Source organism: Micropterus salmoides, unplaced genomic scaffold (genome assembly GCF_014851395.1).
Source record: "Micropterus salmoides isolate LMB-PRFRI ecotype aquatic unplaced genomic scaffold, ASM1485139v1 Ms_hic_scaffold_16, whole genome shotgun sequence".
Classification (NCBI taxonomy): domain Eukaryota; kingdom Metazoa; phylum Chordata; class Actinopteri; order Centrarchiformes; family Centrarchidae; genus Micropterus; species Micropterus salmoides.
The window spans coordinates 31,601,133-31,619,631 of NW_024040707.1; the positions used below are offsets into that span (position 1 = coordinate 31,601,133).

Consider the following 18,499-nt stretch of genomic DNA (forward strand, 5'->3'; position numbering starts at 1 on the left):
GTTTATGAACACTCTGAGAGAAGCCAATTGAATGAGAGATAAATGCAGTACTAAAGCTATCATTCTCAACATCCACATGAATATTAAAATCTCCAACAAAAATAAAGTTGACAAAAACTCTGCAAATTCAGATAAGAATTCAGAGTACGGACCAGGTGATCGGTACACTATAATCGGTACTGCAACAAACTGGTTGCAGTGATTTCCAACTTGGAAACGTGTGAAAGACTAAGAGCGAGGCTTTCAAATGAGTTATAATTTTGTTTAGGTTTAGAGCTGATTAGTAGGCTAGAGTCGAAGATAGCTGCAACTCCACCTCCTCGGCCTGTGCCTCGAGGAATGTGAGTATTAATATGACTAGGAGGGGTGGATTCATTTAGGCTAACATATTCTCCATCACCCAGCCAGGTTTCAGTAAGACAAAATAAATAAATATTATAATCTGATATTAGTTCATTTACTAGTAAACCTTTAGAAGAGAGAGATCTGATGTTTAAGAGTCCACATTTAACTCTCCTATTCGTTTGCACTATTGCTCTTGTGGTTTTAATTTTTATGAGGTTTTTATACACAGCTCCTCTTCTGTTTACCATCCATCCATCCGTCGTCAACCACTTATCCTGCGTACAGGGTCGCGGGGGGCTGTAGCCAATCCCAGCTGACCGAATCAGACCAGGTCTTCCCAGAAAGTCTGCCAATGATCTACAAAACCCACATCGTTTGCTTGACACCACCTCGACAACCAGCGGCGGAATGACGACATGCGTCTATACATGTCATCACTGGTCAGATTTGGCAGGGGTCCAGAGAAAACTACAGTGTCCGACATTGTTTTTGCATATGTACACACCGACTCAACAATAATCTTAGTGACCTTCGATTGGCGTAACCGGGAGTCATTACCGCCGACGTGAATAGTAGTCTTACTGTATTTATGTTTATCCTTAGCCAGCAGTTTCAAATAAGACGCGATGTCGTCTGCTCTGGCCCCAGGGATGCACTTAACTATGGCCGCTGACTGCGCTAACTTCACGTTTCTCAAAATAGAGCTGCCAGTGATCAGAGTTGGTTTCTCGGTGTGTCGCTGAGTGGGGAAAATCTGTTAGAAACGTGAACAGGTTGATGGTGCCCTGTGGGCTTTGAATGCTTACGACTATTCCTCCTTCGGACAGTCACCCAGCCACCCTTTCCTGGCTGCTCAGGGGATGCCGGGGGGACAGCTACCGCAGGCTAACTCGGGCTGTTCCGCACCAGCTAGCTACAGTAGCTAACGACTGATCTACCAAGGTGCGGAGCTGGACTTTCTCACCTCTATGTCTACAAATAAACTACACTTGTTACACGTACCATTACCGTTAAAGGAGACAGAGGAGTAACTGAACATCTGATTTAGCGACGCTTCGTCGATGAATCGCCCTAGCCCTAGTGGGAATTGACACACCAAAGGCATGTGTCTTATACACTGCCCAGTCGCCACCCTAACTATGCAGTTTATGGTGTTAACCAGACTATAAGACATGTCAGGATGGGTGGCCCACCACCTCGGCTAAACAAAGACCTGCTCTGACAACAAACTATCTTTTGTCCTTTTTAAAAACACTATGATCTTTCTCTAAACCCTAGCGAGTAGTTTTATATCCAAACCTAACTAAACCCTAACCACAGAGTGATCAGTGAATTGTAAGCCAGAAAATGCTTCCAGGGTTTTTTTATTACTTAGTTTAGTTTGGAAGACTTGCTCATTTGAGACATCTGGGTATGTGGGTAAAGCTTACTGATGCGTGCTTTATCAGCCTTGTCACATATTACATAGCCACAAAAAAGCATGAACATTCAAAACAAGCAGAATCAATTGCTTCTGTTCAGATTAAAACAGATGAGAAAAAATCAAAAATCCCAGAGGAGTTATTTCAAAACTCAGTCTTCCATAATTTCTGCTTAACCCTGTAGTTAAATGGAAAGCTGCTCCGCTGCAGGAAGCCTGTAAATGCTGATCAGCCTCCCAGCAGGCACAAAAGGAATGATTAGAGAGTCTTTGTGGCCTTCGGCCCTTCACATTATTGCAATATAGCAAGTTGATTATTTTCCTTGTGTTAAATTGTTACATGCTGTAGGTGAATGCATGTACAAACAGCTAAAAATACATTTTCACTCATCCAGAAACACGCCTTGCAGTGTCAAAGCCTTGACGAACTGCTTAACACTTGAGAGTCGGATCATGTGACAAGGCTCTAGTCTTGGTGTTTGTGCAGAGGAGTTATAACCACCAGCTATTAGTTGTTATGCTAATAGATTTAATGAGTGTTGATGATGTGGGGGAGAGCTCGGAGAGCACCTTATCTAGCTGATGAGGAGGCTTCATAAGTGCTGCCCACGCTCTCTTAATCTGGAGCGGCGCTTCAGCGCGAGGAATGAGAGCTTCTTCATGGTCGATGGCCATGGATGTGGGAAATGCAGTCTTGTGTTTCGAGGGTGTCTGAAGTGTTTTGAAATGTGTGTTAATGTGTGAAGAGGGAGAGCATTAACACTTGTGAGTTTGTAGCTGAGGAAAGCAGTCGGCCTCAGTAGAATTTAATCACTGTTCACAGAACTCTTCTCTACCTCATGGATTTTCTTTGTTTAGCCTGGGAGTCGATACAAGTTGGGTGTTCCTAACAATAGCCATGATGCAGGATGTTACATGGGTTTGGCACTTTGTCTATGCAGCATCACTGTGAATGAGAAAAGGCCTCTTTATAACATCAGCTGCAACAGCGACAAAGAAGTGTCAAACAGTGGGTGTGTTCTTTATAATTTCTTCAGAAAAACAATTCCCAGCCTCCACTTTCAAACATTAAGAGGCCTCCATGAAAGCTAATGTCAAAACATTTATTTTGCCATTAGGGGAACTGCCTCCAATGCCTCAAGGCAGCAGGAAGCAAAGCGTGCTGGTAAAGAAATGCAAATTGATTGATGCATTAGTGAATTGAAATTGCCAAGGCGCGTCACTAGAGCTGAGTGTCTGAAAACTATCAGACCACAGGGACACTTCTCACAGATGACTGACTGTTCCCAGCTCCTCACACTTCACAGTGGACTCACAGACTATTCAGCTCTGCAGCTTGCTTCTCTCCAACAGGCTTGTGTTCACTTCCCTACAGTTATTGCATTGCTGCATGTAGGAGACTTTATCATGCATGAATTATGACAGCCTCTGTCAGGATTTTTAAACACACATTTTAAGGAGTTTGTCCACTAAGGTAGAGTGGACAAACTCCTTAAAATGTGTGTTTAAAAATTTAAATTTAAGAAATATGTATTTTACAAACCAATGAATTAAATGATATGTGAAAACTATATTTTTAATGCTGTTAAACTAATGTGGTCACATATTTTAACATATTCTAATTTTGTGTAATGCAATGCAAAAACATTGAACCTCACTTCTTACTCCTCAGCCTCTCTCTTTCTCAGGATCCTGAACTCCACTGTCACTGCTGCTAGCATTTGGTGATTCTCCAATTTCTGCCAGGCATTCATTATCACTGCCACTAGTATTATCCTCACTTGATTCTGATAGAATTTGCTCAACTATCCAGAATGCCTTTCTAAAAGTGAGTGTGATCACTGCACTTGAGTTTTTGTTACAAAAACTGCAAGTTTTACATTCTAATAATAACATAAATCCATCGATTTACATCCAAAAATGTTATTGCACATTAAGTTATTTTCAAGTAAAACATAGTCTCAGTAATAGTTAATTGTAGTTGAAATATAGCCAGCAGTGCATATTGTCCAATTTAGTGGACAGATGATTAATCCTCCCAACATAAAATCAATACTTGGAAAGTTTAACAATTATATTTCTCCTTAGTTGTTACTAGATGTTACCAAATTTTATTTACCTGCAGGGGTGTTCTTTAATTGAAGGACTGGCAAGATTTACCTGAGCTGCTCAGCATTTCTGATTGTCCGTCAGTGTGCAACTAGACCATCAGAACCTCTGCCCATATAAGTAAACAGCTTTTGAATAGCTGTCCACTGTAGTGACCAATATGCGTGAAAGGGGTTATATTGATCTTTACTGACGGTTTGGAGTTATCTAAAGGAGAAGTTGGTGCAGATAAACCTTTTAGTAGTCAACTCTAACAAGTTGAGCAGTACGCCAAATACTGTTCTGTTGTCTTTAGATATCAGTAGACAGCTGTAGATTCTAAAGACATTGGGTGTTTAGGTTTAGAGGTCTTTATACCCTAAAATGACCTGATAATCTTTAGATGAGGTCTTTACATTATCAGATGCAACCCATTCTCACAAGTCATCACATATGGACACATTGGTGTCAGTTCTTAACACCCTAGAAAGTTAGTTCAATGCTAAAAGAAGGTGTAGTATATAAATGACAGAAAAGTCTTACTAAGGAGGTGGACAGGTGGGTCAGAAACCAGATTTTCACCCAGGAAACAGGTGTTCCTGTGTGAAACAAAAATTCAGCATTGATTGATTTAGTTAAGTTCCATAAGTTACGTATTTATTTTAACCCAAACCATGATCTTTTCCTAAACTTAACCAAATTGTGACGTTTCATAATGTTAACCACCAGTTTTAGTTTGGAAGTCTAACCAGACATTGTTGTTAACTTGACAACGCTAAAGGGTACCCCAGGTGTTAAAAAGTGACATAAGCATCCTTATATGACGAGTTGGGAGTGAGAATGTGTTGTCAGATGACCATGTCTTTCAACAACTGTGGACCTAAAAATGACATATTGGGTCTTAAGCATTTAGAAGTCTTTTGGCCTTTAGAAAACTATAGACTTTAAGATGATGGCTCAGATCCGAGGCGTCACTGTGACCAAGCTGTCTAAGGTAAAAGCTAAATGAGATGTGATAAAAAGGGGGAATTGAAAAGTGAGTGTGATAATGCACCCTCTACAGAGGAAGCATTATCACACTCACTTTACTACAGACCCTTGTAACAGTATCTTCCCACTTGAGTCCATTTCTGCTGAATTTCTCCCATGTGCTGCAGCTGACAGGTTTCAGGATATAAAGGAAGCATGATTCTCATGTGTCCTGTTCGGAGACGCTGGAGGTTTTGTCAGCTGCTCTTGTTTTGGCCTCCTCTTACTGACTGACAGAGGAACTATTCTTCAATGCGTGGATAGGAACAGAAAAAGTCAGTCTCTGGCCCTAGGGGATTGTTTTGCTCTCTTACAGACTAAATTCCCTGTATGATTGCTTTCAAGCCAAAGTATATTTACGTAGTCTTGGTGAGCTAAATTCACCTGCATCATAGAAAATAATGATAACATCCAAACTCGCCATTAGGCCGCTCTCTCTGCCAGTGATTATGTGACAGCAATCCACAGCTCTTAGTGAGTCAGGTGCTAATGGACCGAGTATTAGTTCTTGCAGTTAAGCTCATCTCATGAAGAGGGAGGCCTGCTGAGCCACTGCACAGAGGCTGCTGTTCATGTCTGGCTTACAAACTGTATGTTGTACTGTATGTGGTATTTATATATCGTCCTCATACCTAAACGACAAAATAGGTTGATTGTTAAGTGTCCCAAAACGAAATGTAAGACCGTTTCCCAGAACGACATGCACAAGTGTACCAGACCTTCAGTATGTAATGCAAGTCACATGAGGTTTAACACATGGTAAACATAAAAAAAGTTGTAGTTTGGTTAGGTTTAGGCAACAAAAAGACTTGGTTAGGTTTAGGAAATAATCGTGGTTTGGGTTAAAGTACATTACATAGGTCACATGGCGTAAATCTACAAAACGTTATTTAACTTCAAACATGTCACCTTTGACTTTCTCTCACACTCTATATACTACGTCACCTGACTTGTTCTGCCACTAGAGGTCGAGGCCTTACTGAAAACAAAGATATGGGTTGTGATAAGCTGCTGCTTGGGTCTTTTGATAATGTGATTAGGTCCTTGGATGAGACATCACAACATCCTGATTCTTCAGGCCTGTAGACACCTATAGGTCTAAAGATGATGTCTGCAGGTCTTTAGACAATGTTAATGGGTCTTTATAGTACTTTCAGAAATATGTAGACCTAAAGATCACATCTTTTGTACTTAAGACAACTCTAGACGCGAATTTGAATACCGGACTAACATGTATTTTTAAATATGACGTCTTCAGATGTTATCTTTAGGTCATCTTCAGATGTGGAGTGCTGTGTGTGACTAGTATGGACAGAACGGACCCAAACGCATCGCTTCAAGTTTCTACAGAGGTTTATTGAGGGGAAAAAAGGGCTGGAGAAAGGGGGGAAGATGGGCACCGGCATTAGTGGGCGCGGGGGACCGAGGAGCTGGCAGAGCAGGAGAGGTTCAGGCAAGATGGCCGAGGGGGACAGGAGGTGGAGGTGGGAAGGATGTGGTGGCTGGCGGTCCGGCTAGGAGGGAGGGGAGAACCGGGAAGCGCCATGGAGGCGGCGAGAGGGGAAGGCAGGTAGGCGAGTGGACCTGGCAGGAGAAGCAGACAGGGTTAGTTCAGGGTGAGATGAGACGAAAAGGTTCAATGTGAATAAGTTCATAAAGAGCTCGAATGTGGCTGTGGCACCAAGGCTGGAGCTACGAGGATCAAGCAAGGATGGAGTGGAGAGCCGGGGTAGAAATACTGGTGGAGATGAGGCTGATAGCTGGCAGGTGTGGCGGTTGGAGATGGAGGTTGATGAGACGCAGGTGTGGATAGCCAGCCGGGCTCCGGAGCGGAGAGAGAGGAGGAGACACAGGAGAAACCAGGATGCGAAGGAGGAAAAGAAAAACAGGGCACTCACCATCAGCTGGGCTACCACCGCAACACTGTGGAGTGGTTCAGATTTCAAATCTGTATGGGGACATTTGCTGCACGCCATCTCCGTCTTTCCCTCCCTATATTTCCTGTCTGCTTCTCTTCACTGTACTACACATGCAAAACTAATCTTTTAGAAGATATCTGGAGATCTAAAGATGGCATCTTCTCATCCTTTAACGATACCTCTAAGTCTTTCGACATGTTTAGTTTTCAGATGATTTCTTTTGCATCTTATCATCCCTACAGAAGATGTCTACAGATCAATGTTTACTCTCAGATGATCATAACTTGATCAGCCCAGCAGCTTTCATGTATTCAGGCTGCTAAACCCTAAATGGCACACAAATGACATTTCTTATCATCATGTTTTCATGGAGGTTTGTGGTTGTGCACAATGGTGCCAGCTCCCTGGTTCAATATGGAGCCACAGTGGGTTGTGTGAAATTTGCTGCCTGTTGGTATGCAACCAAGAACATTCCTACTACTGTGCTGCAAACTGTAGCCAAGACACCATTTGTGAAGCTAAAAATGTGAATGGAGTAATTATTTTGTCCATTTCTCTTTGGTGTGTCATTGTTATGAGAGTAATGAACTGAATTGCCTCTAGCCGTGGTTTTCGTTTGAATTCAAAGCTGAATGGAGCCTGAAAACAACAGACAATGAGTGTCCTCCCTTTCTTTCTCAAAGCAACTTATGATTTATTCAGTGTATTTGGAGTACAGATATAATTGTTCCCTGAAACAAGTGCTTCTGTTTTTATCATTTCGTCTCTCAGAGTGGTGACAGCTTTTGCAGGTGTGCGACGGGAGGCAGAGCTCTAAAAATAAAAGGACGAGGGAGTGAAAACAAAAAAGGTGATTGAAACGGATAAACCTCAAAGGAAAATCTGTGGAACGGCAGAGTTGTTTATGCCGACATCTCTTCCCTCTCTTGTTCCTCGCCTGCTTCCTTCTTCCTCAGCTCTGTCCACAAAGCCCTCCTTCTGAGAAAATGATCTCTGACTTTACACGATCCCTCCCCCGAGGAATTGTATAGATCTTTTAAATCCTCTCCTCTTTGATGACCCAGCTGCTCATCGGTTCACTGCTTGCTGGATGCTGCTCTTTCTGTTTTTTCCTCCATCACCTTTCACCTATACAGACAACAATGCTTTCATTCCTCATAAACCACACGTTGACCTATTTTTAAAGCTATTTTTAGTTAAAATGCACCCGATGGATCTAGAGAGCAACTCACTCACATACAGATTTATTCAGTTACAGTTCTTATCAAGGTAATTGGCTTTTTGGAGCCGGGCTGCAACTGCTGATCCATATTTTATATATATTTTATATATAAATATTTTAATCATATTTAATAAACATTGGAACCCAGGATTACATCTTCAAATGTCTTGTTTTGTCCAACCAACAATCATTATTTTGGTTAAAATAACTACGTCACTTACGTGAGTTACACAACTTACGTAACATCACCAAAAAGAATCAGTGTTAACTTTTTGTTCCTCAAGGGAAATAAACACTGGTCTTCTGAGTGAAAGTCCGGTTTCTGACCCATTCATCCCCAACTACCTCCTTCCTTGGACTTTTTTGTTATTTATCCTAGGCCTACCTTTACCCTTGAACTATGACGCTAACGGCAGCCATGTGCATTAGTACTAGATGCCGAGGGATACGTAGGTATTTGATGCCCTGGGAATGAGAACAGGCTGGTTCCGTCAATGACAGGGAGGCATAGTTTGTATGTTGACAGATTTCATGCATTTTCAGATCTGAAAAGCATGTCCTTGTTGGAATATAATGAGAGTTTGACTGAAACTCTAACTGAACTTATATTATTATAAAGATTATTATTATATTACATTTAGCTAATGTCCAATAAAAAAAAAACATTGACCCTGTTTTGTTATTTCCTCCAAAGTAAGAAACGGTTCAGCGTAGTATTGAAGTTCATTGCTTACTTGCACTGCAGAGATTCAAGTATTGTGTCAACTTGGACATGAAATGTTTGAGTGTGTGTGTTTGTGTGAGAGTTTATGTGTATGTGTGTGTAAACTCAGCAGCAGAATGGCTTGCCAGACTGAGAACGGCTTTTCAAAGAGAAACGGTCCGTGCATGTGAGCATGTGCAGGTGATTGTGTGTTTGCATGCACGCAATGAGAAGGTTTCATGGGATTCTGCTGCAGCTAATCTTCTCTGTATCGACTCCACACTCACACAGACACTCACACACTGCGATGGTTGTCGGGCCCCTGCAGAGCTAAGCAGCAGGCCTCAGCTTCCTCGGTGCCACTGTGCCATCTGGCAGCTTCAGATAGTTTGGCAACTCCACACCAGGGTCCTGCTCTTTCATCCAGCGGGACCAAGTCAGCTGAACCGACCGAAACAAATGGCTCCTCGCTGACAACTCAGCCCCACAGCACCCATGAAGCCGTGGATAAATTATAGCATTCATTTATTGTTTTTCTTGCTGATTGTGAAACGTCACAAGGAAAATGTCACATATGGCCTAAATGTGTTTACAAATCATATTTATGACCATTAACAAATTTATATATCAACCAACAACTATATATGTTTACAAATCTGATATATGATCAAATATGTATACATATTTTATTATTTATGTATATATACCTTAAACTAAACCATATGTGCCAATTATATTTATTTTGTATATATATATTTATAATGTTCTTTATGGAGGCATACATGTATTACTAATATATTTTTAATTATGCATATATACGGTATGATCTATACCCATACACATAATGAGATGTGTGTGTGATATGTATAAAGTATGTACTTAACAGACATACTGTACATTGACATCATTGATATACTATATATTTAAATGATATATATGGACACATCAGGGTTTCGTATGATAAGACTCCTTTTTCTACTCCTTTTTCTATCAATTCTGGGTTTTTTTATAGCTATTTCTAATGGGCAAAATAAAAGGGTAAAATAAAAAGAAGGGTGTCTTTGCTTGATGGTGTTTGTTCGGCCATCTCTTTTCTCGCTTGTTCTCTTTCTATAAATGGAAGGTAAATATGTTGTTTCTTCGTCTGAATCTGGCAGAGAGATTAAGAAACAAAGGAGGCGGCTCTCTTGTGTTAAAGTGTGGGCAGCAGAAGAAGAAGAAGAGTCCTGTCTTGTTTCTGTATAATGCATGTTGGCTCTAAGTTCTAATCCACACTGAGGGGATGTGGGTGGAGTGTGTGCACAGTGTGTTTAAGCACTATAGTTGGGATATCTGGAGTGTGAATGTGTGTGTTTTAAATTAGCATATCATATGTCACAAGCACGGTGCATCAATAACAGCTGGTGCTAGGGTTTGCATGTTCCATGTAGTGTAAAACAAGCAGGTAAAAACCCAGCATGCATTGCGTCAGGTGTAGTTCCACCACAAGCCTCCAGAACTGCTTCAGCTGTGTCAGAAAGGCTCATATAAGTGCAAACGATTTGCTCAGGGTAAACGGGTAGAAGGGTCTGCGTGCTCCGGTTTATGAATTTGCATCCACTCGTGTCGTAGCATTATTTACATAAATACACCTTTTATTCTGTTGCTTTCATTTCGTGTCTGTCTGATGTGTGCATGATTGTACTGTCATACACTGAAGAAAAAACTTTATTTCTAATGTAGTAGCAGTAGAGTGTTTTTTATTGCTTTATTGATATTTCTTCTCAGGAAGAGCTCAGCTCTTTGGTTGCTCAGCTGCCCTCTGACATTTCTGGTTTAGAGATTAGCTTGACATTAGTTTTAGGATGAACCCTTTCTCGCACTGTGTTCTAATTATTTTTTGATCACTTTCATACTCAGGGTGTAATAAGTGCTGTAGTTTCTTAGGGCAGCGTAATTGAGATTTATTTCAAAACTAAAGCACTCATTTTATTTCCACAATCATACAAATCAGAAGAAACACACCTGCAGACTTTATATCAGTTCCTCCAGGATTTCGTTGGCCTTTTTTGTGATTGTTACTTTTCTAAAAAATTGTGATGAAAGTTGCGATGCTTTGGGGTATTTATTTGCGATGAAATTTTGGGAATAAGTGAAAACTGCAAAGGGAATTGTGGATTTTTAACTTAACAGCTGACCGGGATGCAGCAGCCTGTTTCTCGGTGGGTTGACTCATCGGACGTCGTCCATGTGTTTCAGCCATTCTGTGTATCAATAGACCATTTCCTGTTATATTTGACCACTGCATGTCTTGCGAAACGGTTTACCCTCACTTTGGTAAAGAAGAAGATCTAGTTACTGATAGCTTATGATAGTTAGTAGTCCTTAATTAGGAACTAGGAACTGCGCATGTGTTTTTCACGTTGCTGCAAATGTGATACATACATGTCTACTGCGAGAAGGAAGTGAGTTTGCAGAGACATGATTAAGTGGATATATACCTGTGTTCTCACATGTTCTTGTTCCTGAGGCTGGTTCATGAATGTAGCAGTTCCATCATTTGCAGGAAACAAACCTTATTGTCCTTGTCATTATGTCATTTATTCTCTTCTCGCTCATTAGCCTTCCTATTTTGAAGCCCTGTTCAGGCATTTTAATACACTTTCTTAGATTTAGCTAGTGCTTGTTCTTTGTGTACTGCTCTATCCATTTGATGGTCTCACCCTTTAATAAGCAATGGGAATTGATTTAATTTTGTATTTATTATTTCTTTAAGGCAATAACAAAACACATTTTGTAACTGACCACATTTTGTTTTAAAGAGGTGGTATTATGCTTTTTGGCTTTTTCCCTCTCCTTTATTGAGTTATATATCTTTTTTGTGCATGTAATAGGATTGCAAAGTGAAAAGGCCCAAAGTCCAGCCCAAAGGGAGTCCCCATCTCCCACAGAAAACTCTGCTCTGAACTGCTTGAAAACAGCTCGTTTGTAGTCCAGCCGTTTCCATTTCATCCCTGTGACGTCACAAGGATGAAAGATAAATGCGCCTCATATAACACTCGCCACACGGCTACTCCGACACGCCGTCAAAAACACCGGTGGAAAAACACTGAGATGCAGCACACACATCCTCTCTCTTCCAAAACACTAGCTACCCTCCAGGCAGTCAGTGGACGTGTGATGTAGAGACAGAGCTCAGTTAAAACTTTATGGATGAAAGATACATTTGTTACAGATTAATAACTCACCACTCTGAAACTCTTGCTCCAGTCTATGTTGTCAAGCTGGTCGGCAACATGTACAGCTGAAACGAAGCTGTGTTTACTGGCTTCTTGCTGACCCGCCCTTCTCTGCTTCTGATAGTTAGTAGTCCTTAACTAGGAACTGCGCATGTGTTTTTCACGTTGCTTTTTTTCCTGCTGATGTATGACAATATTATGCAGGAGACAGCAATGATAGGTCAAATTTGCAGAAAAGTTGCAATGATTGGTCAAAATTGAAAGTTGCGCTGAATTCACGGGGATTTGTTGAATTTGTGTTAATAGTTGTGATCAGGGCATTGCGAAATCCTGGAGGGACTGATTATATGGGAAATTTTACATCCCATAGAGAGCGTAAACCCTTCCCCTTCCTGTGTGTTGTTTCAGAATATATATGTACGGTAGTCAATGGAGAGAGGCAGCTAATGTTTAAATCCACTTTGAATTGTGCCCTTAATTACACACAAGATATCTGTCAGTTTAAAAGATAATTTAAGTAATAACAGTTATGAACATACAGGACTTTAGGGTTTGTGGTCTATGTAATTACATATTTTCACAGTCTTAGACTTTAACATTTTTATGACAAACTGCGACTTTCTTCACTTAAATTATCTTTTAAACTGACAAGCATCGTGGGTGTAATTCAGGACACGATTCAAACTGGATCTAAATATTCGCTACCTCTCACAGTCGACTATCCTTCATATTTTTTTCTGGGATAAGGTCCTATAAGGCGGAAGGGCGGGACTTTGGCTCCCTATTGTTGTGTCGGATAGTGTACATCACATTATAAAATGGTGGACGATCTGACTGCTGAAACCTTCAATGCAGCAAGCAGTAATAATGCTATGTGCACAGGGGCACTATAAACCCCACAGATGGAGGTGGTCTGGCCCTAATATGTATTGTGCCTGTGCAGAGGCTGATGTAATATCCTGTTCCTGTTATTTATAGCTGCCAACAGGGAGATGATCGTTCTCTCTCTCTCTTAGACACTAAACAAACTGTCTGCTTCTCCTTACAGCTTTCTCGTTTTGCTCCGGGAACTTTTGAGACTGAGAAATCTCATGTGACTACTGGTGCATCTTTCTCTGGGCAGGCTTTCACCTTGAGTTGGAAACTCGGTATGAAGCGAGGTTCTTGCCTGTTCCACTCTCATTATATCCGGGACAGTGCATTCTGGAGTCAGCCCTCACAGCAACTGTCATAAAAGTGGACTTCTTGAATTGAAGGCGGGGGTCTGCACCGCCTGCAAACAGTCTTTCATTATTTCTTCTCCTGCTGGTTTTGATATGCAACTGTCAGCCTATCGGGAGGGCTTTCATTAGTTATTCAGCCTGCAGGATCCTAAAATCAGACCAAACTGGAGAAAAAAGCAGGTCAATGCAGAGACATGATTAAGTGGATATATACCTGTGTTCTCACATGTTCTTGTCCCTGAGGCTGGTTCATGAATGTAGCAGTTCCATCATTTGCAGGAAACAAACCTTATTGTCCTTGTCATTATGTCATTTATTCTCTTCTCGCTCATTAGCCTTCCTATTTTGAAGCCCTGTTCAGGCATTTTAATACACTTTCTTAGATTTAGCTAGTGCTTGTTCTTTGTGGGGCATACTGCTCTATCCATTTGATGGTCTCACCCTTTAATAAGCAATGGGAATTGATTTAATTTTGTATTTATTATTTCTTTAAGGCAATAACAAAACACATTTTGTAACTGACCACATTTTGTTTTAAAGAGGTGGTATTATGCTTTTTGGCTTTTTCCCTCTCCTTTATTGAGTTATATATCTTTTTTGTGCATGTAATAGGTTTGCAAAGTGAAAAAGCCCAAAGTCCAGCCCAAAGGGAGTCCCCATCTCCCACAGAAAACTCTGCTCTGAACTGCTTGAAAACAGCTCGTTTGTAGTCCAGCCGTTTCCATTTCATCCCTGTGACGTCACAAGGATGAAAGATAAATGCGCCTCATTTAACGTTGGCCAAGCGGCTACTCAGAAACGCAGTCAAAAACACCGGTGGAAAAAGACGGAGCTGCAGCACACACATCCTCTCTCTTCCAAACACTAGCTACCCTCCAGGCAGTCAGTGGACATAAAGTTGTTCCTGTGATGTAGAGACAGAGCTCAGTTAAAACTTTATGGATGAAAGATACATTTGTTACAGATTAATAACTCACCACTCTGAAACTCTTGCTCCAGTCCATGTTGTCAAGCTGGTCGGCAACATGTACAGCTGAAACAAAGCCGTGTTTACTGGCTTCTTGCTGTTCTGTTAGTAGTCCTTAACTAGGAACTGCGCATGTGCAACTCCAAACAAAGATCATTTAGAGACAAGATGTATCAATCCATAGCTAAAACGAAGCCTTCACAGAGGAGCTGCAGCAATGTGCAGTATGACAAAAAAATATGGTGTTTTTTGAAAATGAAACCATGTAAACTTGTTTCTGGTACAACCCCTAAATGGGATTTTGAACCTGAAAATCAGCATAATACCTACCTCTTTAAAAATCCTATTAACTACTTTTTCAACAAGATATCACAATTAAGAATGTGCCAGACGGTTGAGAAGACCATTAGATCTAATCTACACAATCAATGTATGTGTTTTATTTTACACTGAATCAACACCAGGAATTGTTGGTTCTGATTAAATAATAAGAGTACAGTCTAGACCTGCTCTATATGACAAGTGCAATGAGATAAATTCTGTTATGATTTGGCGCTATATAAATAAAATTTAATTTAATTAGATCAGATTCTTTTTAAGATTTTGATTATTAGATTATTATTGTGGTAACATAAAAAAGGACTATATAGTAGCACAAAACAAAAGTCGAGCATAGCGTTAGTTCAGGCAACAAAGTCAAGCTCAGCTCCCAATCCCAGCATGTCAGCTGTCTTAAGGTCCGCCCACATCAGCTGACAGCTCAGCTGATTGCTCTCTCAGCATTCATTGGCAAAATCCACACAAGGTACTTTATTTGAACAGCTATAGCCTGCTTCACTCGCTGCTTGCTCTGCGAGCCGCTTGTAACCTGTTGGATTCTGTTGGAGCCTTTCAGCATCACGGTGCCGGTGTACTTGACCCTGAAGCTCTAAGATCCCAGCGGCCCTCAGGGAGCGCTCCCACTGCTTGTCAACAGTAAAGGTCAAGTGCCTGTGCCCTCTTGCTGATCGCCTGACCCCAGAGGCATTGTTACTTTCACCAACAGACAACACAATGTAAGGAGACGGTAAAATTAGCCACCTGGGCTTTGGCCTATATTTCCACTGGCCTACTTACACCTTATAACTAATGGGCGTACAGTCTACTATGCTGTCAGGGGTTATGAAATGATTTATTGTCTTGATTATTTTATACATGCCTGTCCTGTGGAGGTTCACGTAATATTTGTCTAATTAAAAACAAACAAACAAAAAGAAAAGTTGTCGCTGTCAAACATTAAGTCACTGACATGACCACAAGCACAGGGCTGTAGCTCCCTTTGAATACACACAGGAAAGAAAAATAACTTTTTCATGATGCTTATTTTATTCTAGGCCACTTTCAGTATTTTTAAATTTGACCACCAACCTTCTTCCCAAATTTATTCCTGGTAGTGGAGAACACTTTGAGCCAGCATAAGACTATTTTACAGATTCAAAGATAATATATTTGTATAGTTGGCTGAATGAATAAAATATGACACATCCAAATAACTAAAACATTTCTCTTTGTGTGTGGGGACCGCCTATATTACATATCCCATGAGTCTTAGCAGCAGAGGTGCTGGCAAGGTCTCCTGGGAGCTGTGGTTCAGGAATACAAAAAAAACTATTGGTATTTTATCTTTGGTAAAACAGGACAAGGTGTTTAAATGTTTGCTATGGTATATCCATTAATCTGGACAGACAATTCCAGCATTATGTTTCAGAAAAAATAAATTACAATGAGCAACACAAACAGGTGGAACTGCAGGTGGGGCTTTTTATTACTTATATATATGATTTATTTTAACCATAAAGAGAGAAATGTGTCTCAACAGCTGATCTTAACCATACTTTTATTTATTTATTATTTTTTTTACAGCATTCAACATTAGAAACTTTCTGTTTTGTTGCAGTGGTCACATTTCCCATATTCCACTCTGTGCCTAAATGCCACACAGGTGTGTGTGTGCACGTGCGTGAGCTACCTGAGAAATGAGATCCGGCTAAATGTCCCCTTGCGATTTGACTTATGTCCGTCATTGTGGCTCCTCTGTGATGTTTATTCTCTGTAGTTGCAGTAAATAGGAACTCCCCCTGCAGCGGGGTCTCTCCTCTTTTTAATGACAGTTCCGTTGTTATGCCACAGATTGCGAGTTTCCATGACTCGGCTCATCTTTGGTATCCCAATGACAAGTCGTGGAAAATTCAGATTTATGGCACTTGGCCCAGGGTGCTAAAACGACACAGCAAACCAAACGTACTGTCTGAAAACCGCTTTCCAAAATGTCTGCCTGGCAAAAATGTGAAAGACGCGAAGCCCCGGGGCCATGGTGAGTGATTCCTCTTTGCTTTCTCTACTCAAAACCGTCTCTTCTGAGTGATGTGTGTGTCTGTTGCTGCACATGACCGAACATGCGTTTACACAGGATACGTTCTGTCCTCTGCCACTGATGTGCCAAAACCCATTAAGAATTCTTTCGGTTTAATGTTTCCCTGCTTTTTGCATATAAATCTGAGAGCTCTCAGATGAGTGATTTTGGGTAGTGAAAGGGTACTCAGATAAACTCTAATTTGTAATGATCCATCGGGCAGCTTTTATTTTTTAACGTCAGGTTTACATTTTAGTTCTTCAGCAGATTATTAGAGTCGCTTATTAAAGAGCTGTTAAATCTGATGGATATTTTAGCGCCAACCCGAATTGAAGAGCGCGTCCCAACGATTCAATTATTGCCAAGTCAGTTGATGGGAACACAGGCGGGGTGATGGGATTAATGAAAGCACCGGGCAGAGGAGTCCTCTCTCCAGTCTGGTTGGCTGACAAAGAAGGGGCCCACGTGCTCTTGTCTGGATCCCTCCGCAGCATTTTAGGCCAGGCACTCCGTTTAATTATAGATAACAACACAGTGGGTAGGTAAAGCTAGATTTAACAGCTTTGCTGGCCACAACATCCTAAATTGGAAGAGCATTAAGCCTCAGCTTTGGGCCAATTACATTTGTGTTTGTGGTGATATGAAGAGTTGATGGCAGCTTTCAGAATTATTAATTTGGCAGGGTGGAATAAAAATTAAGTATTTCTAGTATATGGGGTTATTGTTATTCCTGCTCATGGAGTGCAGCCTGTGTTGTATACAGTCAGTGGCTGAATGGTGAATAAAAAAATTATAAGTTTATAATATTTGACAATGCAATTACTGCCAAAATTAAACAGAAGCTCCAGTGTCAAATAATTGGGCTTTGTATCTCCTGAGCATGACACCACCACAGGAGTGGTGAAGTGGGTTTATTATTTTCAAATTAGCAGGCAATGTAAAATTGAAAATGAAATTACAACTTCTATATGTCAGTGATTGGATTAATGAAATGGAAGTAAAGGATTTACCGTGTATTGGTTATGGTTCATTTTGATTGGCCACACTGTATATTTATTGCACCACTGATCAGCAGTGCAGCTGTACTGAATGAATATATCTATTCAGAGAAGGGATTTCCTGTCAAAGGGTGTTATATCAGATGCCTGTTCTGTATTCAGGTAGGCACTGAATCCAGTTTGATCACATCAAAAAGGTAAAAAGATTGAGTGCTGCCCTCAGCTATCTCTGTCCAGCAGTGGTAGGGTTTTTGCAGCCTTCAGTGTTAGAGCTGCAGATTCAGTGTTTCACTCCGCCTAGCGCGAAGCAGCCTCATTTCAGAGAGATGATACAGTTTCTGCATGTGTACTGGACCCTGGCTTCTGCTACTGCCTTGCATTTAACGTTAGGCTTATCATTGACCTCATCTCGCTCTCTTAAGAGGAAGGTTTCTGAGCACTTAGTCAGTGATATCATGCCTATCACAAGTGAATTAGTTGAACTGAATCCTCATGTGTGAATGGTGTCCTGCTGAGAAATAGTTGCCTCCGTTTAAACCTGCTGTCAGCTGCTTTGTATGCAGTTTATTGAGATGCTGAACCCTGAAGAGTATTCTAGTGTTTAACTTGTAGAATTCTCACATTAAAAGTCTTTTTTTTAAGTAAAGTTGAGTGTGTTATGCGAATAGAAACTACTGCATGTTAATCCTGTGGAAGATTAAAACAAATTCTCTCTAGTTGTAGCTATCAGAATGAGACATAAGACAGACGGCATCCTCTCTCACACTTTTACAAGACAGCTGTCACTTGTTTTGTTTATTTTACTTTCTAATTTAAAGTCTTAATTTTTCTCAGTAAATGTCAAGTCATGTTCTGCAGATGTCTGTTTGAACCTTTTCTGTTCGATAAAGTGGGGGAAATTGATTTTTTTTTAATAATAAAAAAAGATATTTCCTTCCATTTCAGCGTATTAACAAACTCACTGTGGCTTTGTAG

General features: G+C 40.7%; 1 protein-coding gene across 4 annotated transcripts in view; it reads left to right on the forward strand.

The window, feature by feature from the left end:
• The window catches only part of plch2a (phospholipase C, eta 2a), a 238,378-nt gene that overhangs the window by 132,903 nt on the left and 86,976 nt on the right, over window positions 1-18,499 (forward strand). The window contains exon 1 of one of the 4 annotated variants that reach the window (XM_038723425.1): window positions 16,201-16,487. The exons of the other annotated variants lie outside the window; for them this stretch is intronic. Within the exon in view, the coding sequence (XP_038579353.1) occupies window positions 16,295-16,487 (193 nt within the window). The 5' untranslated portion in view covers window positions 16,201-16,294. Of the gene's footprint in view, window positions 1-16,200; window positions 16,488-18,499 lie in introns of those variants that run through there. 4 annotated transcript variants of the gene reach the window in all.